Here is a 21,492-nt window from a genome sequence, read left to right as displayed (position 1 = left end):
CAACGAAGGATAGATGACTGAGTTACTGCCTAATTGGAAGAATTATTAGATAAAGAGTATTTGAGATTGTATAAAAATGTGTTTCAAACAAGAAAAACATTTATTATTTACTCTATAATTAATAAAAAGTATTGAATAGGACGACATGAAAGAATTAATATTATGAACAAATTATTCTGAAATGACCCACATGTATAGACACCCAATTACCCTATTTTGTGTCCAAGATAATTTGTATAGTCTAATCTCAAAGATGTACGTTGCATTATTGTGCAACATGATTTATCAATTATAAGGGTTCTTATCGTCTCCATCTGCATATTACCTACCAATCAAGCCTTACAGCTATGATAATTTTGATAATTTCCTTGCAATTTTGAAAGCGACAAAGAAGAAAGATAATAAATATGTATCAAAGAGAGAGATTAAAAAATACAATATTCATGCCCCCAGGGAAAGAGCTTTATTGTGAAAAAAAAAAAAAAAGTTTTGTTGATTAGACCATCATATCAGTTTTTTTTTTTTTTTTTTTTGGGTAAAACCATCGAATCAGTTTTTGATGGTATCAAATGCAACATAGCATGTGCACATCATAGATCTTATGATATATCATAATTGATTTAAGGACCAATATGTGTATTGAAATTATCCAATGCACATCTCAAGACAAATTAGATAGAATAAATTTTAGAAAAGAATGAAATTTGCCGGTGCCAACTCACTTCCACATGAAACTTGCTTACATAGACACATAAAAATAAAGGAAATACTAGTGCTGACTTTGGATGCAAATCCATCTCGTACCTGATATGAACGGCATGAACGGCATTGATATTTGATATGGTATAATGAATTTTTGTCTTTCTCTAATGCCCACAAACCATATCCTTTTCTAAATGCCCACATCTTTGCCCACGTCTTTCCTACTCTTCAATACTCAAATCTATTCTATTAAAAGATAACATGTACCTTGCAGGAGGGGAAGCGGCAAGAAGGTTCATGCAATTTAAAGGCAAGAGCTTACCATCCTCTCGTTCAAGTTTCAAGGCTTTGTCATCATGACCGATCTGAATATTGATGCGTGGGACACCTCTTCCGTATAAGAACACAAAGCCTTCCTCCGGGAGTTTCATACTGTGGATGATGCTATATGGAGCATGATAAATTGGAGAAGCTCCTATCCTATATTTTGATTCCTAGTTGGGAGGTGAGATCTTTAAACCTATCGGAGAATTGATTGCTCAACATAGTGATTGCCTGCGAAAAGAACAAGCTCACAATCAAGCCGATCAAGAATATACCATCGGTTAACTTGACCAACTCACTCTATAGTAGAAGAACACTGACAATTGCCAAAGGAAAAATGAAGACATGATCAAAACCCTCAACTTCGGTTGCATGGACATTGGGCCGACACCACCCATGACTGCACCTACCTTCATCACTTTTGATGCCATCATCCTTGATGTCATCTTTTGCCTAAGTTGCTTCAGTGCTACTAATATAAGCATCAACTATATGACCTTGCTGTTAGCATCCACTTCAGCATCACCATCATCAAATTCGACCATCTCCAGATCAAGTAGATGTCGATTAAATTCGACCATCTTCAAATTAGTCAAACACCAATTAGAATTGGATAACACCATTCTGATCATCTATTATTTTCTCTGCTACTATTCCCAAATCTAATCTGATTTAGACGTCGGAGGATCCGATTAGAGCTAATCTGACGAACTTTTTTATTTTTTTGTATGTAGATTTAGGACTTCAAGGTAATCATATTTCACAATTACGGATCGAACAGTGCCCTCGAAATGACACTAATCGAATTGGATTTTGATAGTAATAGTATCCAGCTAGATTTCTTGTATTTTCATGATATGACAATCTTGCGTAGTCAGTATAAATGACATTGATATCTAGCTAGATGTCTTACCTTCCAAGAGGAAAGAATATTTGAATTTCTTATTTAGGATATACCGTGGATTCTAAATTGATCACGAAATAATGGAGTTCCTTAAGGAGCAAGAAGTTTCTTGTTTAGAATTTTCCATGGGCTTCTATGGCACTCATATAAAATAATGGATATTTTCCATGGAGAAAGGGTTTAATTTCTTGTCAAGACTAATATGTGGAATGCTAAAGTTGCATTACTAATGAAAGAAATGAGCTCTTTTTGAGCTAAAAGGAGCTCCTTCTCGGAACACTTCTGAGGGCTTTTGAAGCGTTGTTTGTGAAAAATTTTAGTGAGGCAACACTCTTCGGTCTCAGAAAACTGAACAATTAATATTTTATTTAATTGCTATTTAACAATTAATTATATGTTGTTTACATAGCTGGTTTTATCTTTGTATATGTTGGGAATTAAAAATAAAATAGGATTATTACCAAAAAAAATAAAATAGGATGTGAATAAAATACCCATAACCAAAGACAACCAAACAAAGGGTGGACGCCAGTTCCATTTTTGTTTTTCCTACTTTCTTCGATCTTTTTTTTTTTTTTTCCAATAAATTTATCATCCACACGCACATCAAGATTTATCCGTCTCCTTGGTTTGCAAGCATCCTAGGCAAGCGAGGGGGATGTAAAATCCAAAAGGAATAGATAGGCAAAGCAGAGCTAGCATGCCCATGCCTCACATGCCTGGGCTCTCTTGGGGGCCACACGGCGAGTCCCACAACCAAATCGGATCTACCATCCCTTTTTCTTTCTTTCTTTTGGCGGCACCTTTCTTTCTTCTTTACGCTTGAAAAGTCCCCTTAATAAAAACAGGCTTGATTAAACTATACGGGTCAAAAGATATCACCGCAACTTAACACTAAACCCTCATAGTTTTTATAATAACGTCACAAGCACGGACCACGCCACAAACTGACTCAAAGAAGCTTCAGTCAAGCGTATAATAAAATTTTTTATTTGTATTTTAAAGTGATCACCGTCTAACGCAAGAAAAGGATGAGGGAAAGTAGAAAGCATAAAGTGGACGATGATGGATCCAAAGCTCTGACGCTCGGTCTTGTACCATGGCACACATGCTTGCTTGGATCCTCCGGTCTGTCCTCTATCAAGTCTCTCTCTCTCTCTCTCCTTCTTTCTCGTTTTTTTTTTTTTTTTGGGGAGTAGGGCTGAGGGAATCGTTCTATTGGGCAGTGGAGGTGGGCCCCAAATGGAGCACCAGCATAAAGCAAGAAATGTGGCAAAGACGACTGCCATCCATTCTGCTCACATTTTGCTAGGTTGTAGCTTGGCCCCACAAAGTAGATGGGAGGAAAGGAAATTTAAAATAGGCGTCAACAAAATTCACTCGGACTTTCAAGAGGGATGGAGTTTAACTGATTGCAGAAGGACCTAACGAATCCAATTTTATATCAGATATGGTTATAGATATGTTGTTTTTGATTTAAATGGATTCAGATACAAATATGGTTGTACCTTTATACTTCACATATCAAGCATGAATATTCTGTAAAAATATTACAATCAGTGATTGTAATCTGACAATCACGATTTCCTCAAAAAAAGATAACAATCACTGAGAATTGTAAGGATCCACCAGGACATATAACGTGGTGATCTTTATACCTGTGTTTTGACAGTAGAATAGCCTCAAACCAATGCATGTAATCCAAAAGAAATGTCTGCCCTCATTAATTTTTGAAGTGGAAAGAGAAAATAGGACACTTCTTCCCCCATTAATGCAATTTCACCAAAACTGAGAAAGAAAACCACCACGGCAAAGTTGGCAACTTTATTTAGCATTACTAAGAAATATCAGATCCTCAAATTCTGAGCCAGCTGGAGGAACGATATGAATCAAAATCCTCAGCACTCTGGCAGCCATGTTCAGAAGGGGACATACTTCAATTCACATTCTGTCTTCCAAACTCATATTGAGAAAATCGCCTGGATTCCTGTAGCTTCAGTTGAATTGCAGGCACCTTTCTACCCACCGTCAAACAGATAAAATGGACAGTGTCCAAAACTTATTCATCATTCCATTTCAAACTCAGGACCTCTGCATTGAGTAGAAGGGTGATGTCAATTAGCTGGGAAAGGTGCCTCACTGCCATGACATAGAAGCTAATTTCCTTCACTTTTTGAGAGAGGAATCCACTTAAAAGAGCACACAGAAGTGGCATGAGTTCATGCATCCTACATGATCATCACCTACTTTTTTTTTTTTTTTTTTTTTTTGACTGAAAGCAGAGGTAGCAGGATGCTACCCCTTTTTATTACTGATAAAAATCAAAGTTACATTTCCAAGGAAAGCAAGATAAAGAAACTGCAATTTGGAGTTGTTTTAAGTTGACATTTTCCTTGTAAGATCATCACCTACTTTACAAGGAAAATGTCAACTTAAAACAACACCAAAATTAGAGATGGTGATACAACTTTGAAAGCTACAGCTCATCAAAAATTTCCTCAGAGCCCCAACAAGGATATATTTATGGCCAATGATGTTCAGAACACAATACATGGGAAGATTTGTATCAGCGACCCTCTGAAGTAAAAGAAACAGAAATAGAATTCCTAGAGTCATCTTCTGCTATACTACATAAAGTAGAGGCTTTTGTGCCGTCAGTGCCAGTTAAGGTACTATTTGTATTTGTGTTAGTGAGAGTTGATGAAGGAGTGCTGGTCCAACGCCCTATGCGCCCACGTAATCCTGGTCTACCAGGTTTCGGCAATGTGAATGAATCACTTGAGAGCATGAGATGGATGGTATGCATGTCAGGCCGGTCGGAAATAATAGCTTGACAGCATAACAAACCTATCTGGATGCACAATGCTGCTTCATCCCTGCTCCAATTTGAAAGAGAAGGGTCCACAACCTCCAATGCCTTTCCTGCTTCCAATAGCTTCCATGTCTGTAGAAGACACAAGCAAAGAACAGGTTCTTATCAGAAAGAAAACCTGCTGTCTGTGTATGTGCATTCAGATTAAATTGCTTGGGCGATCAATAAGAGGTGCAACTAAGGATGGTTTAGATCAATAATACCAAAGAGATAGGATTAATTTCAAATTTGGAATTTTATCTTGTCTAATTAAGTCTTTAATCATTACTCTGCATGACTTGATGAAACAAATTGCGGCACAATCCTATTTTGTTTGTCTAAAAAGTACTTGCACATTTCCTAGTCTGTGCAAATGACTGCCTGCATGTATTTTTTGAAGTTCCAATATTGTTTTTACTGCTTCAAGCTTGGAAAACTTACATAGCTCAATAAGTCAACCTTTTCTTCATCCAAATGTCTGTCAAGATTTTTCCTCCCACTTACAATCTCTAACACCAGGACCCCAAAGCTGAAGACATCCGTCTTTGCTGACAAATAGCCATTCAGTGCATACTCGGGAGCCATATAACCACTGCAATCCATAAATCCTTTTCATGTGAGAATTTTATGAATTTTTGAACTTGAAATCAAATATCTTCAAAAGCATTAAAAAGAAGCAGCTCAGATGAGAAGAAATAAGGCATTGTGGGAGAAAACTCACTGGGTACCAGATATCTTAAATGTATTAACATGGGTAGCATCCTCCTGGAAGAGCCTCGCCATGCCAAAATCAGAGATCTTTGGATTCAACTGATCGTCGAGCAAAATGTTACTAGCTTTAATGTCTCTGTGGATGATCTTCACTGGGGATTCTTCATGAAGATAAAGAAGACCCTTTGCCACTCCCACAATAATCTCAAATCGTTTTGACCAATCTAGTGATGTGTGTTTGCCCTTATCTAGACAATGACAGAAATAAGACAAACACTGGTCAGATACGCATGGTCATACTCCTGTGCCTCCTTTTATTTTTAACGAGAACAATGCATGTAATTACAGAAGTTGTGTGGTTCAAGTAGATATGGTTTAACCATTAAAAAAAGAAAAAGAGATTTTGTTTAACAAGTGCATCCCCTCAGAATGTGAGACTGAAAGTTGATGACCTCAATAAATTGGAAAGTATTACTTTACAAATGCAAAGAATTCATTCATGATTCTTCATTCATGACTATCTTCTTACTACTCTGGCAGGTAAAGAATTGGTTCTGTGGTTCAGTCATTTTACTTCTTAGAGATCATTATTCAAAACCCAAATTTTGATTATCAAGTACTGCAACGTTTCATTTGAATGATCTTAGAGACACTCTTTGTATTTACAACTATTGACTATATAGTCAACTGTACATTGTGAGCTCTATGCATGTACGAGTGTGTTCCTAACTAACGTAGAGTTACAAGAAAGCATCCTGCCAAGCACAGAAACAAGCATTCTCACAAAGCCGAAAACAAGTAGGAAGCCTAATTCTATGGAAAATGTGGAATGTGCTCTCCCAATTATGATTCGTCGGGGAGAGTTTTAAGGGGTTTAGTTGAAATTAGGTTTGATTAACTTGAAATCGCATGCATATTTATGAATGCCCTTCAATAGAGATTTGCAACAATTAATAAAGATGGAGAGTTGCTAGCTCGAGATGGAAATAAGTAGTAGAAAGACGTGCATGAAAGACCAAAGCTCTCTTGCTCATCAATGATGCAGGAGTCATCAAGGTGCATATGCCACTCTTCCACTCACACGCAGTGTTTGCTAGATTTTGTAACGCAAATGCACATAGAAGTTTGTTCTAGTATATGAATGGTTGAAACTAGATAAGCAATTATGGGGCTTCACGAAGGGCTTATTTAGTTGCACGCGAGTTTTTTCTAAAATAGTTAATTATAAAAGAGGTTTTATGAAAAAACATGGGGAGACCTCGTTTTCATAAAACTCAAATTTCAGGTTTTGTTACTTGTAAATTTTGGCAAAACTAGTTTTATAGGAAACAACCAAATAACCATTTCTGTAATATTCATTCATTTTGATTTTCTTGGGAACCTGTTCTACTAGAATTTGTTAACCAAACAGCTCATCGTCTACTAAAATTTGTCAACTGAACAGATCTAGCGTCAGATTGTAAACTAATTCCCTTTTTCCATTTATTATTTGCATTCTTTACTATTATCTGAAATGTTTAAGAGAGAGAAACAAAGTGAATGCGTCTTATAAAATGGGAGTGCCAAGTGATTAAAGGTGAAAATTTGGTGGATGAGTGGTATAACTTTTCTACCAACATTTAAGTCAGGGCATCAGGGACTTGCTGAAGAGTTTGGTTTCCACAATACAATAGATAACTCTCAGATGTGAAGCAAATTTGTGTCTCTATCGACTTAGTTGTGACTCCAAAGATTATTAATGTGATTTTTGCTTGTCACCTTAGTGTGCTGTGTATCACACATTTCTGAAACACTCATACTATGACACCTAGCTATGTGGGCTTTATCTCTTCTTGACAATCTTCTGATCTACACTTCTCCGAGCACCAAAGAATATCTGTCGAAAGGCTGCTAATAACAAATTTGAGAAAAATTGCAACAATGCACGTATATCTAGCTATTATTGTTTATGCATGATGATCATTGTAACAACTAAAATATAATGCAATAATAACCTTTTTGAACATAACATGGTTTCTCTTGATATGTAGTATTGTTATTTTATTAATAATTAAATAGTGATTAAAGACAACATACTCGTAATAATGTTGTATGGCTGCTATAAAAATAACTTTTTGATTTTTCAAAAATATTTTATTTTAAAAAAAATATATTTTAATTTTTAAAAATAATAGTCTTGAATCAAAATTTGAAATTGATCCGACGAGTGTGCACTCATTTTTTAAAAATTTATTCAATTATTTATTTCTTGAATTAAGATCCTTTATACTAAAAACTATTAATGCAGATCATGATGGTTAGACATCTCAATTGACATACTCCCTTTCATATATCATGACATCAATAATTCTTACTTAACCCAGTCTTATATACTAGAATACATAGCTTATCAAAAATCATAATGCCTATGATAATAGTCTCACTGTTATGCCATATGAATGATACTTCTGTTTACTTTAATTTTGATAAAAGTCAATCATAATGTATACAAATAATAATTAAACAGAAGCAATAGCAGTCGTCAATAAAATCAATAGACATCTGATGACTACTAATTCTCTCATTTATAGCAAAATACTTAATATCAATGTGCTTGTTTGTATTAGTCATCTTGCTACTATTAGAGAAAGAAACTGTAGCAGAATTATCGCCATAAATTTTCAACGGCTTGAAAATAGAATTCATGACTCCGAATCTTGAGATGAATTTTTTCGATCATAGAGCATATGAAAAAACCTCGTAGTAGCTTATATATTTAGCTTCCATAGTAGAACAAGCAATAATGCACTATTTTGCACTCCTCCATGAGATTGCTCCACCAGCCAACAGAAAAATATAATCTAATGTGGACTTCCTACTATCGAGGCAACCAGCATAGTCTGCATCTGAATAACCGATCATCTCAACTGATCAGTCATCCTATAAGTGAGCATGTAGTCTTTAGTCTTCTGAGGATAGCGCATCACCTTCTTGATAGCCTTTCAGTGATCCATATCTGGATCACTCTAATATCTACCAAGCATTTTCAAAGCAAAATTAATATCAGAACGAGTACATATTTGAGCATACATTAGACTACCCACTGCAGATGCGTAGGATATATCCTTCATCTGATTTCTCTCAACTCATTCTTAGGATACTAAAATTTATTAAATTTATCATCCTTAACAATTGATACTTTACTTGATGAGTAGCTTGACATTCCAAACCTTTTTAGAATCCTAATAATATAATTCCTTTGAGATAAATCAAGTAACCTCTTATTCCTATCACGACAGATTTCTATATCAAAAACATAAGAATCATTTTTCATATCTTTCATGTCAAATATTCGGAAAGAAAATTTTTAGTTTTATACAAGAGACCTAAATCACTATTGACTACTAAGATATTATTTACATATAGAACCAAAAATATAAACTTACTTTCACTTATTTTCAGATATATATATTGATCAGCAGTATTTTTCTTAAATCCGAAGAAAGCAATGATATGATTAAACTTTAAGTACCATATGCCTAGAAGCTTGTTTAAGATCATATATAGATTTTTTTAATTTACATACCCGCCTTTTATTTTCATGTACTAAAAACCCTTCAGGCTGTTCTATATACACATCTTCTTTTAAATCCCCATTCAAAAATACAGTTTTGATATCCATTTGATATAATTCTAAATCAAAATAAGCTATTAATGCCATAATGATTCTGATTGAATCTTTTTCCAAAACAGTTGAAAAAATTTTATGATAATCAATACCTTCCTTCCGAGTGAATCTCTTTGTTACAAGTCTAGCCATATATCTTTTGATATTATCTTTAGAATCCTATTTGATCTTAAAAATCTATTTACAACCTATAGGCTTACATCCTTCAGGCAATTCGATAAGTTTTCAGACTTGATTTTTAATCATGGATTCCATCTCATTTTTCATGACATCCAACCAAAGTTTAGAATCATCGCTATTCATGACATTCTTAAATGAGACTGCATCATCCTTCATTCCAACATGATAATCACATTCTTGTAAGTAAACAACATAATCATTTGAAATAGCCGATCTTCTAATTCTAGTAGATCTCCGTAATATTTCAAATTCAGTATCATTATTATGATTATTTTTAATAAGATCAGATTTATTGACAGTCTGTTCAGAAAATAGTGTATCAATCATCTGTTGATGTTCTACAATTTCATGTTAGCAGATTCATGTGAAATATCTCTAGGTGTTACTGTAATAGAAAGAGATTCTTTTATTTTCTCTAATATTGTATTATGCGGTTCACCACTCCCACTATTTTCACCATCCTCAATGAATCTAGCAAATCCAATTTCAATAATTCTAATGATGTGTGATGGATAATAAAATCTTAAACCTTTTAACCTTTCTGGATACCCCATAAAATAACAACTAACAGTTCTGAGATCCAATTTTTTTTCTTATGATTTTATAATCGAGCTTCTACAGGATAACCCCAAACATGTAAATGCCCTAAACTTGATTTTCTGTTTGTCCATAACTCAAAAGAAATTTTAGGAACGATCGTATTAGGTACCCGATTTAGGATATACATAGCAGTTTTCAAAGCTTCTCTCTATAAATTCAAAGATCATGAGGAATTACCAATCGTATTCCTCACCATGTCTATCAAGGTACAATTACGTCTTTCAGCTATACCATTTTGTTGGAGATTTTTTGGCATAATGTACTGTGCTACAATGCCATACTATTCAAGAAATTTGGCAAAAAGTTCAGGATTACGGTCAGATTCATCATATCTACCGTAGTATTCACCACTCCCATCAGATCTCACAATCTTAATTTTCTTGTCTAATTAATTTTCTACTTCAGCTTTGTACATCTTAAAGGCTTTAAAAGCTTCAGATTTTCATGCAATAGAAAAACATAATCATAATGTGAGAAATCATTAATAAAGAAGATGAAATACTTTTGTCCGTCTAAACAAGGTGTAAAATAGCCACAAATATCGGTATGTATCAATTCTAAGAGTCTTTGACTTCTAGTGGCATGCTTTTTATGACTTTTAATTGATTTTTCTTTAATACAATCGATGCACATACCAAAATCACTAAAATCTAGATTTGATAAAATATCTTTCTTAACCAATCTAGTCATCCTTTCTGTTGATATGTGACTTAATTGCCTATGCCACAATATTTAAGAACTCTCATTTACAATATCACTTTTTATTCCGACATGACATTCAAAATAAGTAAAAATTATTCAAAAGAAGAATCCAAATTCAATTTATGTAATCCATTACATAATATTCTAGTATCAATCAAAATAAATTTTTTTATTAATTTAAAACTTGAATTTACAAAAATAAATAAAAAACCTTTGAAATCAAGTTTTGATAAAGCAATTAAATTTCTAGATACTGAAGGAACATTAAAGACATCATGTAGATCTAATTAGAATTCGATATCTGTAACAAGTCTGTAGGTTCCAACTGAAATAATTTTGGACTTTATCCAATTCTCTATAAAGATCCACTGCTCTCTATCATTTGGCTTCCAGTTTAAAAAGAATTCCTGCAATGAATTAGAAATATGAATTGCAGCACCCGAATCAATCCACCAGATATTAGAAGGAATATCAATGAAATTGATTTGAAAACAAATAAGTGAAAAGGGAATATCCTTCTTTTCGAACCATTTCTTTCTTTTCTCATAATCCTTCTTGAAATATCTCTCTTTGTTATAGAAGAAATATTTCAATTTGTGAGAACTTTTTTTTGGTGGATTGTTGATCCTTTATTTTTTTTCTTCATCTTTTTTCTTTTAGGATGCTTTTGTGAAACCACGTAAACAATTGGGATCCCTTCCTATTTCAATCTCTCTCCCTCTTGCACGCACTGGGAGATAAGTTCATTCATTGACCATGATTTTTTGTGTGTTGTAGTAAATCTTAAATTGGATAAACTAGGATAGAAGAGAATTGAGAACAAATTGGACAATGAAGTTTTCAGATACTATCATATCCAAATCATTCAATTTTTCAGCTATATCATGCATTTTTATAATGTACTTTTGCACTTCTGAAAATCTATCATATTTTATAGAGATTAACTTGCTCATTAGGGTACCAGCTAAGGCTTTACTTGATCTGATAAATTGTTGTTCTACAGAGAAAAAGTACTCAAAAGTCAATTCATTATGAGAAATAGATCTCCTAATGTCTCTCGCTATGGAATTCTTAATAATCATGAGAGACAATCTATTAGAACACTTCCACTTTTCATATAATTTCTTATGATCAGGAGAACTAATGGAGGTAAGTGGATTGAGCTGAGGCTTATGAAGGACCAAATCAAAGTCTAGACATCCTAAAATAATAAGAAGCTACTCGTGCTAATCAGGATAATTCGATCTATTTAGTGTGGGAATGTTAGATAGATGTGACGAGACTGAAGCAGGGTCATAGCTGTAAGTAAAAAAATATGCTCACAATTACGATCATGATGCAGATTCTATAACATAATTCTGCTAATAATACTTATTATACAACTATAATACACTTTTGGACAAGAATCATAGCATATAATAAGTGTCACAACTAATTTAATCATAAATTTAAACATAATAAATAATACCAAAACATGCATCACATAAATCATAACCAACAATAATATAAAATATGTAAGCAAGAACAATAATTATGGCATGCACACATAATTCATGTTTAAACTGTGATCCATCATATTAGTTATACTTTCAATGGTTTAACTAACTACGATTATAAAAATCCGAGGTTATTCCTATTTTTGAGTGTAGAACTCTCCATCTTTATGTAATTCAAATTAGTCAATCTTTTACTATTAATTTTGTATCAAATTACAGACACCTTTGGGTTAACTATAATAGATATACTTTTATGCAATTTCAAAACTATAATAAGAGAAAAAATTATTAGCCCTCAATGATTCAGCTATCCAAGATTCATAAAGTGCTTCGGACCCTTTGGGGCTATGTGAAAACACACTTAAATATTGTAATAATGAGCATAATTCCAAAATAAATAATATATAAATTATTTAAATATTCAATCATGTATGGAAACAGAACCAAAATATTTCTCAAGTCATTACTGTAGCATTTTGTTGTTGGGAAAAAGGTGGAATAAGAGCTTATTCCACTTTATTCCCCCAAACATACTATGAAATGGCAGTGGAGCCCATGGGTTTTACAATTTCAATCAAAGGTGCATTAATTGCACCTTATTTTTTTCCATCTAGTTTAAGCTATTTCATGTTTCACCATGGAATAGCTTATTCTACGAAAATGATGAGAAATAATTTCACCTTATTCTAGTTTAGGGAATAACAATGTATAATTTCAATGGGCCCCATAAATTTCCAACCAAACACAAAATTGAAATAGGGATGATGAATAGATATTCTGAAAAATTGGTATTCCTATTCCAGGAATACCAAAATGGCTAACAAACACTACCTACGGGTATAAAGGTTTAAAAATCACTCAAATCGGATGTAAAACAAAAAAGTTTGATTTTACTAAAAAGCTTAATATTAAAAGACTCAACCGTAAATCCTAGATAAAAAGGAGCTTTTCTGTAAAATAGTTATTTTAAAATTAGTCTATCAGAAAACTATAGGGATCTTTTTGTTTGTCAGGGATTTATTTGCAAAATAGTTTTAAATAAAGCTCAGATTAATGGGTTTGGATCTAATCCGAAACCTTAATGGATCAAACTTAAAAACTCGAAATCCAAAAGGCCATCATGGGTTTGTATCTTAATGGGTTCAGATCTGGATTTATTAGGACCTAAAACTTGATAACCCAAATCCTCTTCTTCCACCCCTGATTGCGAGAAGCCCTCAGGGCTTCTTCCGCATCGTATGGGCGGTCGAGCACCACCCTTGTCTACCCCGTCCACTGGAGACAAAGAGCAGGGAGGGGGGCGGACTGCCGCCCTTGTTGGAGCGCTGCAGAAGACCGACCACTGCTCCCATCGTCGTGGCAGGAGCCACGATTTCTCGCGACCACATGGAGACACCGTGTGCAGTGGTGGCTCTCACCACCGTCACCGTTGGGGGCCCACCCCCTATTCGATCTGCTGCAGCCTCCCGCCACCGTCATCGACATGGTAACATCCATGGCCGCTGCACCGTTCGCTAAACGGCATGGGGTCAGCCTACGTGGCCGGCCCCAAACCATATATATATATATATATATATATATATATATATATATATATATATATATATATATATATATATATTCAAGAAATTAAGAAAAACCCAATTCAATTTCTTTTGCCTTTGATTAATTCCGAAAAACATAAAACTTTGATTTTAAATTTTTAAAAATAAGCCAAAAATTTATTGAAAAATTTTTACATGAATACGGAGCATGAAACCGGCGCTTTGATACCACATGTTAGATAATTTAATTCCTTTATATCTGGATCATGCTCCGACATTCATGCAAAAATTAGAATCACAAATAAATCATACCTTGCCCCATCGCCTTGCCAATATAATGATCACGTAGCTCATAGAGTGCCTGATCTTTCTTCATGGATGATTGGTCTTCTCTCTCCTCACCCTCCTCTTTAACATAGATGATCGATAGAAATCGTCACACCCTCCTGAGAGTTGGAGAAAAGGGACCAGACTACTTTTATTTATATGTACTTGTCTTATCCCATCAAAAGACTTAATTCTAATTAGAGTTGAACTTTCAGTCTAATTCTTATCAGGAATTAGACTCTTTAATTAATTGGGCTCACTATAATTGATTCAGGATATGTGGCGGACCTAAAGGGTTAAATCTGACTAAATGATAATTAGGTCATATTAGAAGTAAAATCAATATGCTATACATAATTATAACAACTTCAGCAGTTCTAAAAAACAGCGATATTATAGTAATTTCTTTTTCGAAAATGAGTTGTCAATTCTAAAAACCCTTAGAAAAATACTATAACCACCGCGATCGGTCACTCAAGGTTTCAACCTTTGACTGCTATTGTGGAATGAAGGTGCAGTGGAGGTGTAACACCAACATGGATAGAGCTGCGGTGGGTTGGGGGGGCTGAACCTTGAAAATTTCAAGTAATGAAACATTCTTTTCTAAATCTTATACTGTGTTGGGGTTGCTAATATTCCACTGTCAACAGCTGACCTGGAATCATGAGCTTACTTAGAAGACCAGGCTTCCTAGTTTGGTAAAATTCAGAAGAGGTTCTATTTAAGGAAAAGTAAGTCATGAGATAACAAATAATAAATAAAACACAATGACAATTTCTCTTGGAAAGTTGTGGTTAGTCCAAAATTACAGGCCTTCCTGACTCATGACTTTACACAAATCTAGCAACTGCTTGCTTTTCCAGAAAGAAAAGCTCATTCTATCGACAAAGTCCTAGAGGGATCTAAGTTAATATAAGCATCCAGAGGTCAATCTTAGACTAAAATCTCCTTAGGAAACCAGTTGAGTAGCCATAAAATTATTAAGGGGACGCGGATATTCCTGTCTTCTGACTTTCCTCCCCAATATAACTAGCAGATATGTGAGCCCATTCGATAAATCTATCCTCTTAGGTGGACCATGGGTCCACTACTACGTTAGTCATTCAAATTAATTCATTCTATTGTGGGGAAGCTTCTAAGCAAAATAATAATGCGAAAGTGAAAGCACATAATTAAGTTGACTGATAGTGCCATGAAAAAAAACACTAGCACCAGATTAACCGTGAAATAGGATGGTGATTAGGTAGGTGTTTGTAGTTTGCTCTTGGCCTTTGGTCCCTAACTTGTACCCAAAAGAGTTGAGTTTGGGTTGTATCTTTCGCGTGAAAGAATGGCTGATCTTCTTCCATGATGTTAACTGTTGGATCACTTTTCATATAAATCTTAAAGCACTTCAAATTTTTTTTTTCATCTATCTGCATAGATCTCAAAGTGATCTTTGCCCAATCCAACAATTGTTTCATACGAAAGAAAATGAATCCTTCTCCCATGCCAAAGATACAACTTTTGTCCCAAAAAAATAAGGTAGGACAGTGATGGGCAAATAGGAGATCATATGCGAAGTAATCTACCATACTATCTAGTCAACATGATTTTATAAGTTATTATGATGTCTCGATGATGAAAAAAGTGACCAAGCTACATTGTGTCCAAAAGTCTCTCCATCAGCCCGCAATGCCCATGCTGTGAATTTATTTTGAGTATTTTAAGCAAAATACTTGTTAATAAACAAACCCATTCCTTCTAAATGACAATTGGGCCCCATGATGATACTAACCCTGCTAAAATTGTAATCTCCAAAGGCCTATTTGACTAGACGTAGCGGAATAGACTAGGAACGGACCACCACATGAAATGAGGAACGAAGCCGGAGAAGAGAAAAGCTGAGCGTAGGGCCCTGTGCTCCATGTGGCCCGCTTAACTCAGGATTTACTACCTTTGAAAAAAAAAAAATCCGTCCAGATTTTTTTTCGTAACCCGCAGGATGCGAGTCCAGGACTACTCTCACGACTCTCCTTTTCCCCGGGACCACTCTCACGACTCTCCTTTTGCCCTACATTCATGAATACAACTGAAGTTACCAAATAAGCCGTTCCATTGAACAAGGAAAAACATATTTCAAATGTTTTTCTCAGCATTGCATTTTAAGGTTGTTTACTGTTTAGCCAGATCTTTCTATTTAATTTTTAGATATTTTATTTTTGAATTCTTACGGATATATCCATCCATATTTAGTTTAAGCTAATGCATCTGCTTTATCCAAGAAAAATAACAAGAAATATCTGGATAATCTCACGGCAGAAGCCACACATTCATAAGAATGCAGTTTAGGTGGACTATTTCTAGTTGCAACACAGATACCTCAACCACGCAAATTATTCTCATTCCATTATTACGCACTGACGTGCAGTTTTTACTTGCCAGAAGAGCAAAAACAATAACCAATCTGACTTTTTGAATACGGGAAACCATTTTCAGTCGCATACTATCACGTCAATGCATTTAGTGTTGGACAACGGACCTACATCGTAATGATAGAGACAATTTTACGACTTCTCTAAGGGTATATATATCCCCCTACAGGATTTCTACAGCAGGGTGGTTTACACCTACCCAATTTTTCATTTCACGCCTGCCCGCAGTACATGATGATTGATGAACTTTAAAATCTACGCCAGGCATTGTACGCTAAGTGTTTCATTACTTTATGCATTCGGCTACGTCCCAATTTCTGTGTACATTAAAAAAAAAAAAAAAAGAAAAGAAAATTGTGTGCTAAGTGGTATTGTGAAAGATTGCGTAGATCTTTCAGTCCTGCCTGTGAAACTGCAACTAAGTTTTTCCTTTGGCTGTTTTCTGCCTCCCCTATCGTCAGAAAAAAAAACTAAGTTTTTCCTCTCAAAATTAAAAAAAAAAAAAAAAACTGTGGCGAAGTTTTTACTTTGCAAGGAGCTGCTTAGTGATGCTACAGTGAAGTGATATGTATATATAGAGAGAGAGAGATAGAGAGAGAAAGACCGAAGAGGAAGTGATCGAGGCTTCGGTTGGGGAAGTAGGGGTAGACGAGCATCTTTTGGCCGGCGGAGGCGCAGCAACCGAGCAGAGAAACGAGGTTGCGGTGCTGAACCTTGAGCAGTAGCCGCACCTCGTTGGTAAACTCCCTCATGCCCTGCCGCGACTCCAGAGACAGCTTCTTCACCGCAATCTCCTGCCCGTTCCCCATCACCCCCTGCACACATCCATTCTATTATTATATTTCATTACCTAAGCAATCCATCCACCATAAACTACTCTACGTGACCTTCTCCTTGTCACAGGATTAAACTATATATTGCACGACTGAAACAAAGTTTAGCTCCTAAAAATAAAATTATGCATTGACAGCCAGCATCCACACAAATTATAATCCCAGTTCTAATGTCTCTTTTCCACTTGCTGGCTTGGGAGAAGAATAAGAGTAGCGGGTCAACAGGATGGGCCCGTCGAGGGATGCGAAGAGGCCAGCGTCAAAAGTTTCCTCAAGAAGGGACAGCTATGAGTCAGCACGGAACAGGAATTCTCTACCGTGACATGACACCATGGACGCGGTTTTTCTTTTTGGGTGGCGCTTTTGACCCTCCGCATGTCAAAGACCACGCTTGGATTCGTCTATTTTTTTCGGTGTGTTTGGTATAGGAACGGTGCAGTTTGAGACGTGGACGGGATGAATGACATCCCTTGAAAAGTCAGATTAGTACTCAAATCAAAGATGGCAGTAGATGGGATAGGGATCAAATTGGTGAATATCTATATTTATTTTATAATTAAAAATTTTATATTTATATCTATATTTATATATCTATTTTGGATCGGATCAAATAGAGATATGAATCGAATCAGATTGAATAGATAAGAAAGATTGGATTATATCAGATTAGATAAAAAACTCATCATATAAATATTATAAAATAATTATAATTAAAAAAAAAATTAAATTAAAATTATCGGATCAGGTTTGGAGTGGGACATGCTATTATCCATATCCGACTCAAACCCACATTGAATATTTTTTCAAAATCCATATTCATCTTGGATTCTAATCAAGTCAGATAAAATTTGTCCCATTTGGATCAGATCAAGTACCAGATGGATCGGCTAAAATTGACGTCCCTAATTCACATTAAACATCAAATTGAGTCCAGGAGTTGTTGGTATCCAAAGATTTGCGGTATTTCCAATACATTTCTCAAGGTTTTACTAACCAAGAGAGGCAAATCCATAGGTTCCCAGTCTATGATATCCCTAGAGATTACAGTTTTAGCAACCATTCAATCAATATCAGACAGCTAATCAATAATGTACAAAAGATCACTATTTAACTCTCTGGCATAGCCAGCATAATGCCAATGAAAGGAGGACACAAAACTTGAATTCCTCTCGATCTCCCATCTCTACTAATCTAATTAAACTAGGGTGTATTTGATTTTCAACTAGAATCGGAATGGATTGGAGATGAAAGTTATATATTCCCCAATATATTTGGTTAATGATAGAAATTCAAATCAATATAGAGTTTGAATTCTTAGCAAGAATAGAGATTAAATTTGAGAGAATTAAAATATTTTTATTTTTTTTTTAGAATCAAAATAAAAATATATAGGACTTCTCCTAAACGAAAAATAAGAATCATTTATTTCTATTTCTATTTTTATTCTAGAGTCCAACTCTCCCCCTGCTAACCATACCTCTACATTAATATTTCACAATTTCAATAAAAATCAAAAGTGACTAAGAAGAGCAGAACCAAGAGACGCTACTGGTAAAATTTACTTCTGCTTGTTCCAAAATTCCCAAATGAAAGGGGAAACTTAGACTTTAAAATTGGGAATGGGATTTGAAATGAAATGGAGTATCTACCTATCTATCTATAAAAACGCGCACGCTTCATCTTTTTTTGGATCTGAATATACACATACCTTATAAACAGGGCCGAAACCACCACGGCCGAGGAGATTAGCGTCGGAGAAGTTATCCGTGGCGGCCTCCAATGTTTTGAGATCAATGAATAGATTCCAAGAAGAAGAAGAAGACTGCTGCTGCTGCTTTTCTTCTCCTCCTCCTCTTCCTCCATCTCCCTTCGCTCTCCTCGTCCAGCAACCGCACAGCCACGAGCAGAACCGCATCAATCCCCCACTTATGTACAAACCTAGTCCGTCCAATTCCAGAGCTCGAGAGAGCGACGGAGAGGCTTGTGGAACTTATAGAGGAGGGCAATTAAACTACAGTATCGAAGAAGAAAAAGGAGGTCGTCAACGGCAGGCGGCTGCAGGCTTCTTGCAGCCGAGGGTGACCTACTCGGACAACAGAGCCACTGTTGGAGGTGGTTCAAGTCCTCGCGAAGACCTGCTAGCGGGAAGGAAAGAGCAAATACGTCATTGGGGAGAGGACCCCGTCAAGATGATATCCATAAAGTTTGCAGAAGCGCGTTTCTTGACGATGCCAAGGGTGACTTTGGCGATTCAAGGGTCCTGTTCAGATGGCTCCCCTGACCTTGGGCTCATCATACCCTTTTCTGACGCCTGGTTACCATAATTGGTTGAACCATTCACTATGGTGGTTGAACCCAACAACAGTACCTGGTGGATGGATTCATGCACTTGTGGCGCAGGGGTCGACCGGCATTGGTCACACTGTAGGACCACAGGAGTTCATGATGATATACTTCGTGTGATTCAAATCTCACCTCACCTGGTCTCTCTCTCTTTTTTTATTCCTTTAAACGTTGTATTGAACTTGTTGAATTTTTCAACGAATTTGAATTTCTAGTGGTTCAATCCGTTGGAAGGTTGAAACATCTCGATAAATTGTCATCCAGGTCATGTGTTGAAAATGAACCAACGGTCTTGCTTTGGAAAAAAAATAGTCAACCATTAAATTTTGTCGAAGGAAGCACTGTCCGATTTGATGGGCCAATTAAATGGTTGTGACATGGTGGTTTCCATGTTACTGTCGAGGGTGGATTTTTTCATCCCATGTGATGAGGCTCGGCCTGTTGGCAAGCATGGGTAATGCAACACGGAGTTTCTAATAGCTTAGGTATGGTTCCGATGTTTTCGTGACGTAGGTTGAAGCAGACTCAGTCCGACCAATCAAAGCCCATGGGGTGTTAGGCTCCAAAAAGAGGAAAATAAAGAATGATAGAAAGGGGTTTAAGAAAAGTAGCACTGTACTGTTTCAATTATTTTTTTTTATTAAAAAATTTTTTATATACCGCAGACGCATGCATCATCCGTGATGATTGATTTTTTTATGAGATCGATAAAAATAAAAAAAATTTTCATACGTCGCATCTTGATTTCGTGCATGAACCAATCACTACAGATATGCGCATAATTTTGCACCATTCGATGTATAAAAAATCACCACTTGATGTATAAAAATTTTATCTTATTTATTGATTCCTGCCTCTCTCCGTGAGCTCTTTTCTCCGTGAGCTCTTTTGCGGTGAAAAAGGATTACCAGAAACAATCTATTATCTCCCTCCCTGTATGTTTTAGTTTTAGATAATTCAAATACATTGGTGATGCCAGAAAAGAAAAAGAAGAAGGCTTGTTGATCGTTTGGGAGCATGTATGCGTGAGAAAAATGCTATAACTATAAAATTTTTTGATGATAACTAAATTTACTATTCTGAGAGGGTGACCAAACTCAATAATTACTGTGCTACACTCTTTATAATTTCCGACCAGCAATTTGGACATTAAAAACCAAGTCAGATAAATTATATAATTTTCTATATAAAATAATGGAATATCTTATAATCTTCTTGCCCAACATGTTCAATATCTAAAATAAATTAAATTATATCTTTGCATTACAATTATCATTATTATGAAAAAGCTTTCCCGTTAACCATTTATATTGTGGAACTAAGTTTATCTCATTCTCGAGGGTTCAGTAGCAAGTGTATATAGGAAAAATGCTATAAATATAAAATTCCTTGTATATACCAATGATCAGCATGATCATGATGTTAGGTAACATATCCAAACTCTATTTGTCGAGGTGAAATCTAGTTCAAAAGACAGTCTTTTCCTTAGTTTTATTTATTTTAAGAAACACACTGTCAGAAAAGAATTACATATAAAAGAATAAAAAATGGACAGTCTCTGCATCTCCCTTGGACAATTTGAATATGTAATTTAAGTTGTACGAGATCTGAATTATTCGGTAGAAAATCATTCCACTAGATGAAAAAAATTGAAAAGATGAATGAAAATATTGTAGAACCCGGCTCTTCCGGCAATTAATTTCTAATCAGGCCCGATCCACCCATTGGCCAGGCTTTGAGATGGGCCAAACCCATTTTCCATGCACGAGCACCGAACATGCCCTATTTGCAAAAAAGAGAGTCCTGATTCGACTCTGTTTCCTCCTCCGATCCTATCGGGAGGATTTCTAGGGCTTACCAGACTCTGGTGGATTCGGCATATAAAGAGACCTGA

General features: G+C 35.4%; 1 protein-coding gene across 1 annotated transcript; it reads right to left on the bottom strand.

Moving 5' to 3' along the window:
* Positions 1 to 4,413: 4,413 nt before the first annotated feature.
* LOC105041233 (cysteine-rich receptor-like protein kinase 44) lies at positions 4,414 to 19,684 on the bottom strand. The gene is made up of 5 exons (XM_010918106.4): positions 18,964 to 19,684; positions 17,027 to 17,237; positions 5,503 to 5,740; positions 5,223 to 5,373; positions 4,414 to 4,874 (listed from the first exon to the last, which is right to left on the bottom strand). The coding sequence occupies exons 1-5, from the start codon at positions 19,168 to 19,170 to the stop codon at positions 4,497 to 4,499; spliced, it is 1,185 nt and encodes a 394-aa protein (XP_010916408.1). The 5' UTR covers positions 19,171 to 19,684; the 3' UTR covers positions 4,414 to 4,496.
* Positions 19,685 to 21,492: the final 1,808 nt, after the last annotated feature.

The sequence above is a fragment of the Elaeis guineensis genome, chromosome 3 (genome assembly GCF_000442705.2).
Source record: "Elaeis guineensis isolate ETL-2024a chromosome 3, EG11, whole genome shotgun sequence".
Lineage (NCBI taxonomy): Eukaryota > Viridiplantae > Streptophyta > Magnoliopsida > Arecales > Arecaceae > Elaeis > Elaeis guineensis.
Note: the sequence above shows the minus strand (reverse complement) of the source record. Positions and strands in the feature narration are given on the sequence as shown.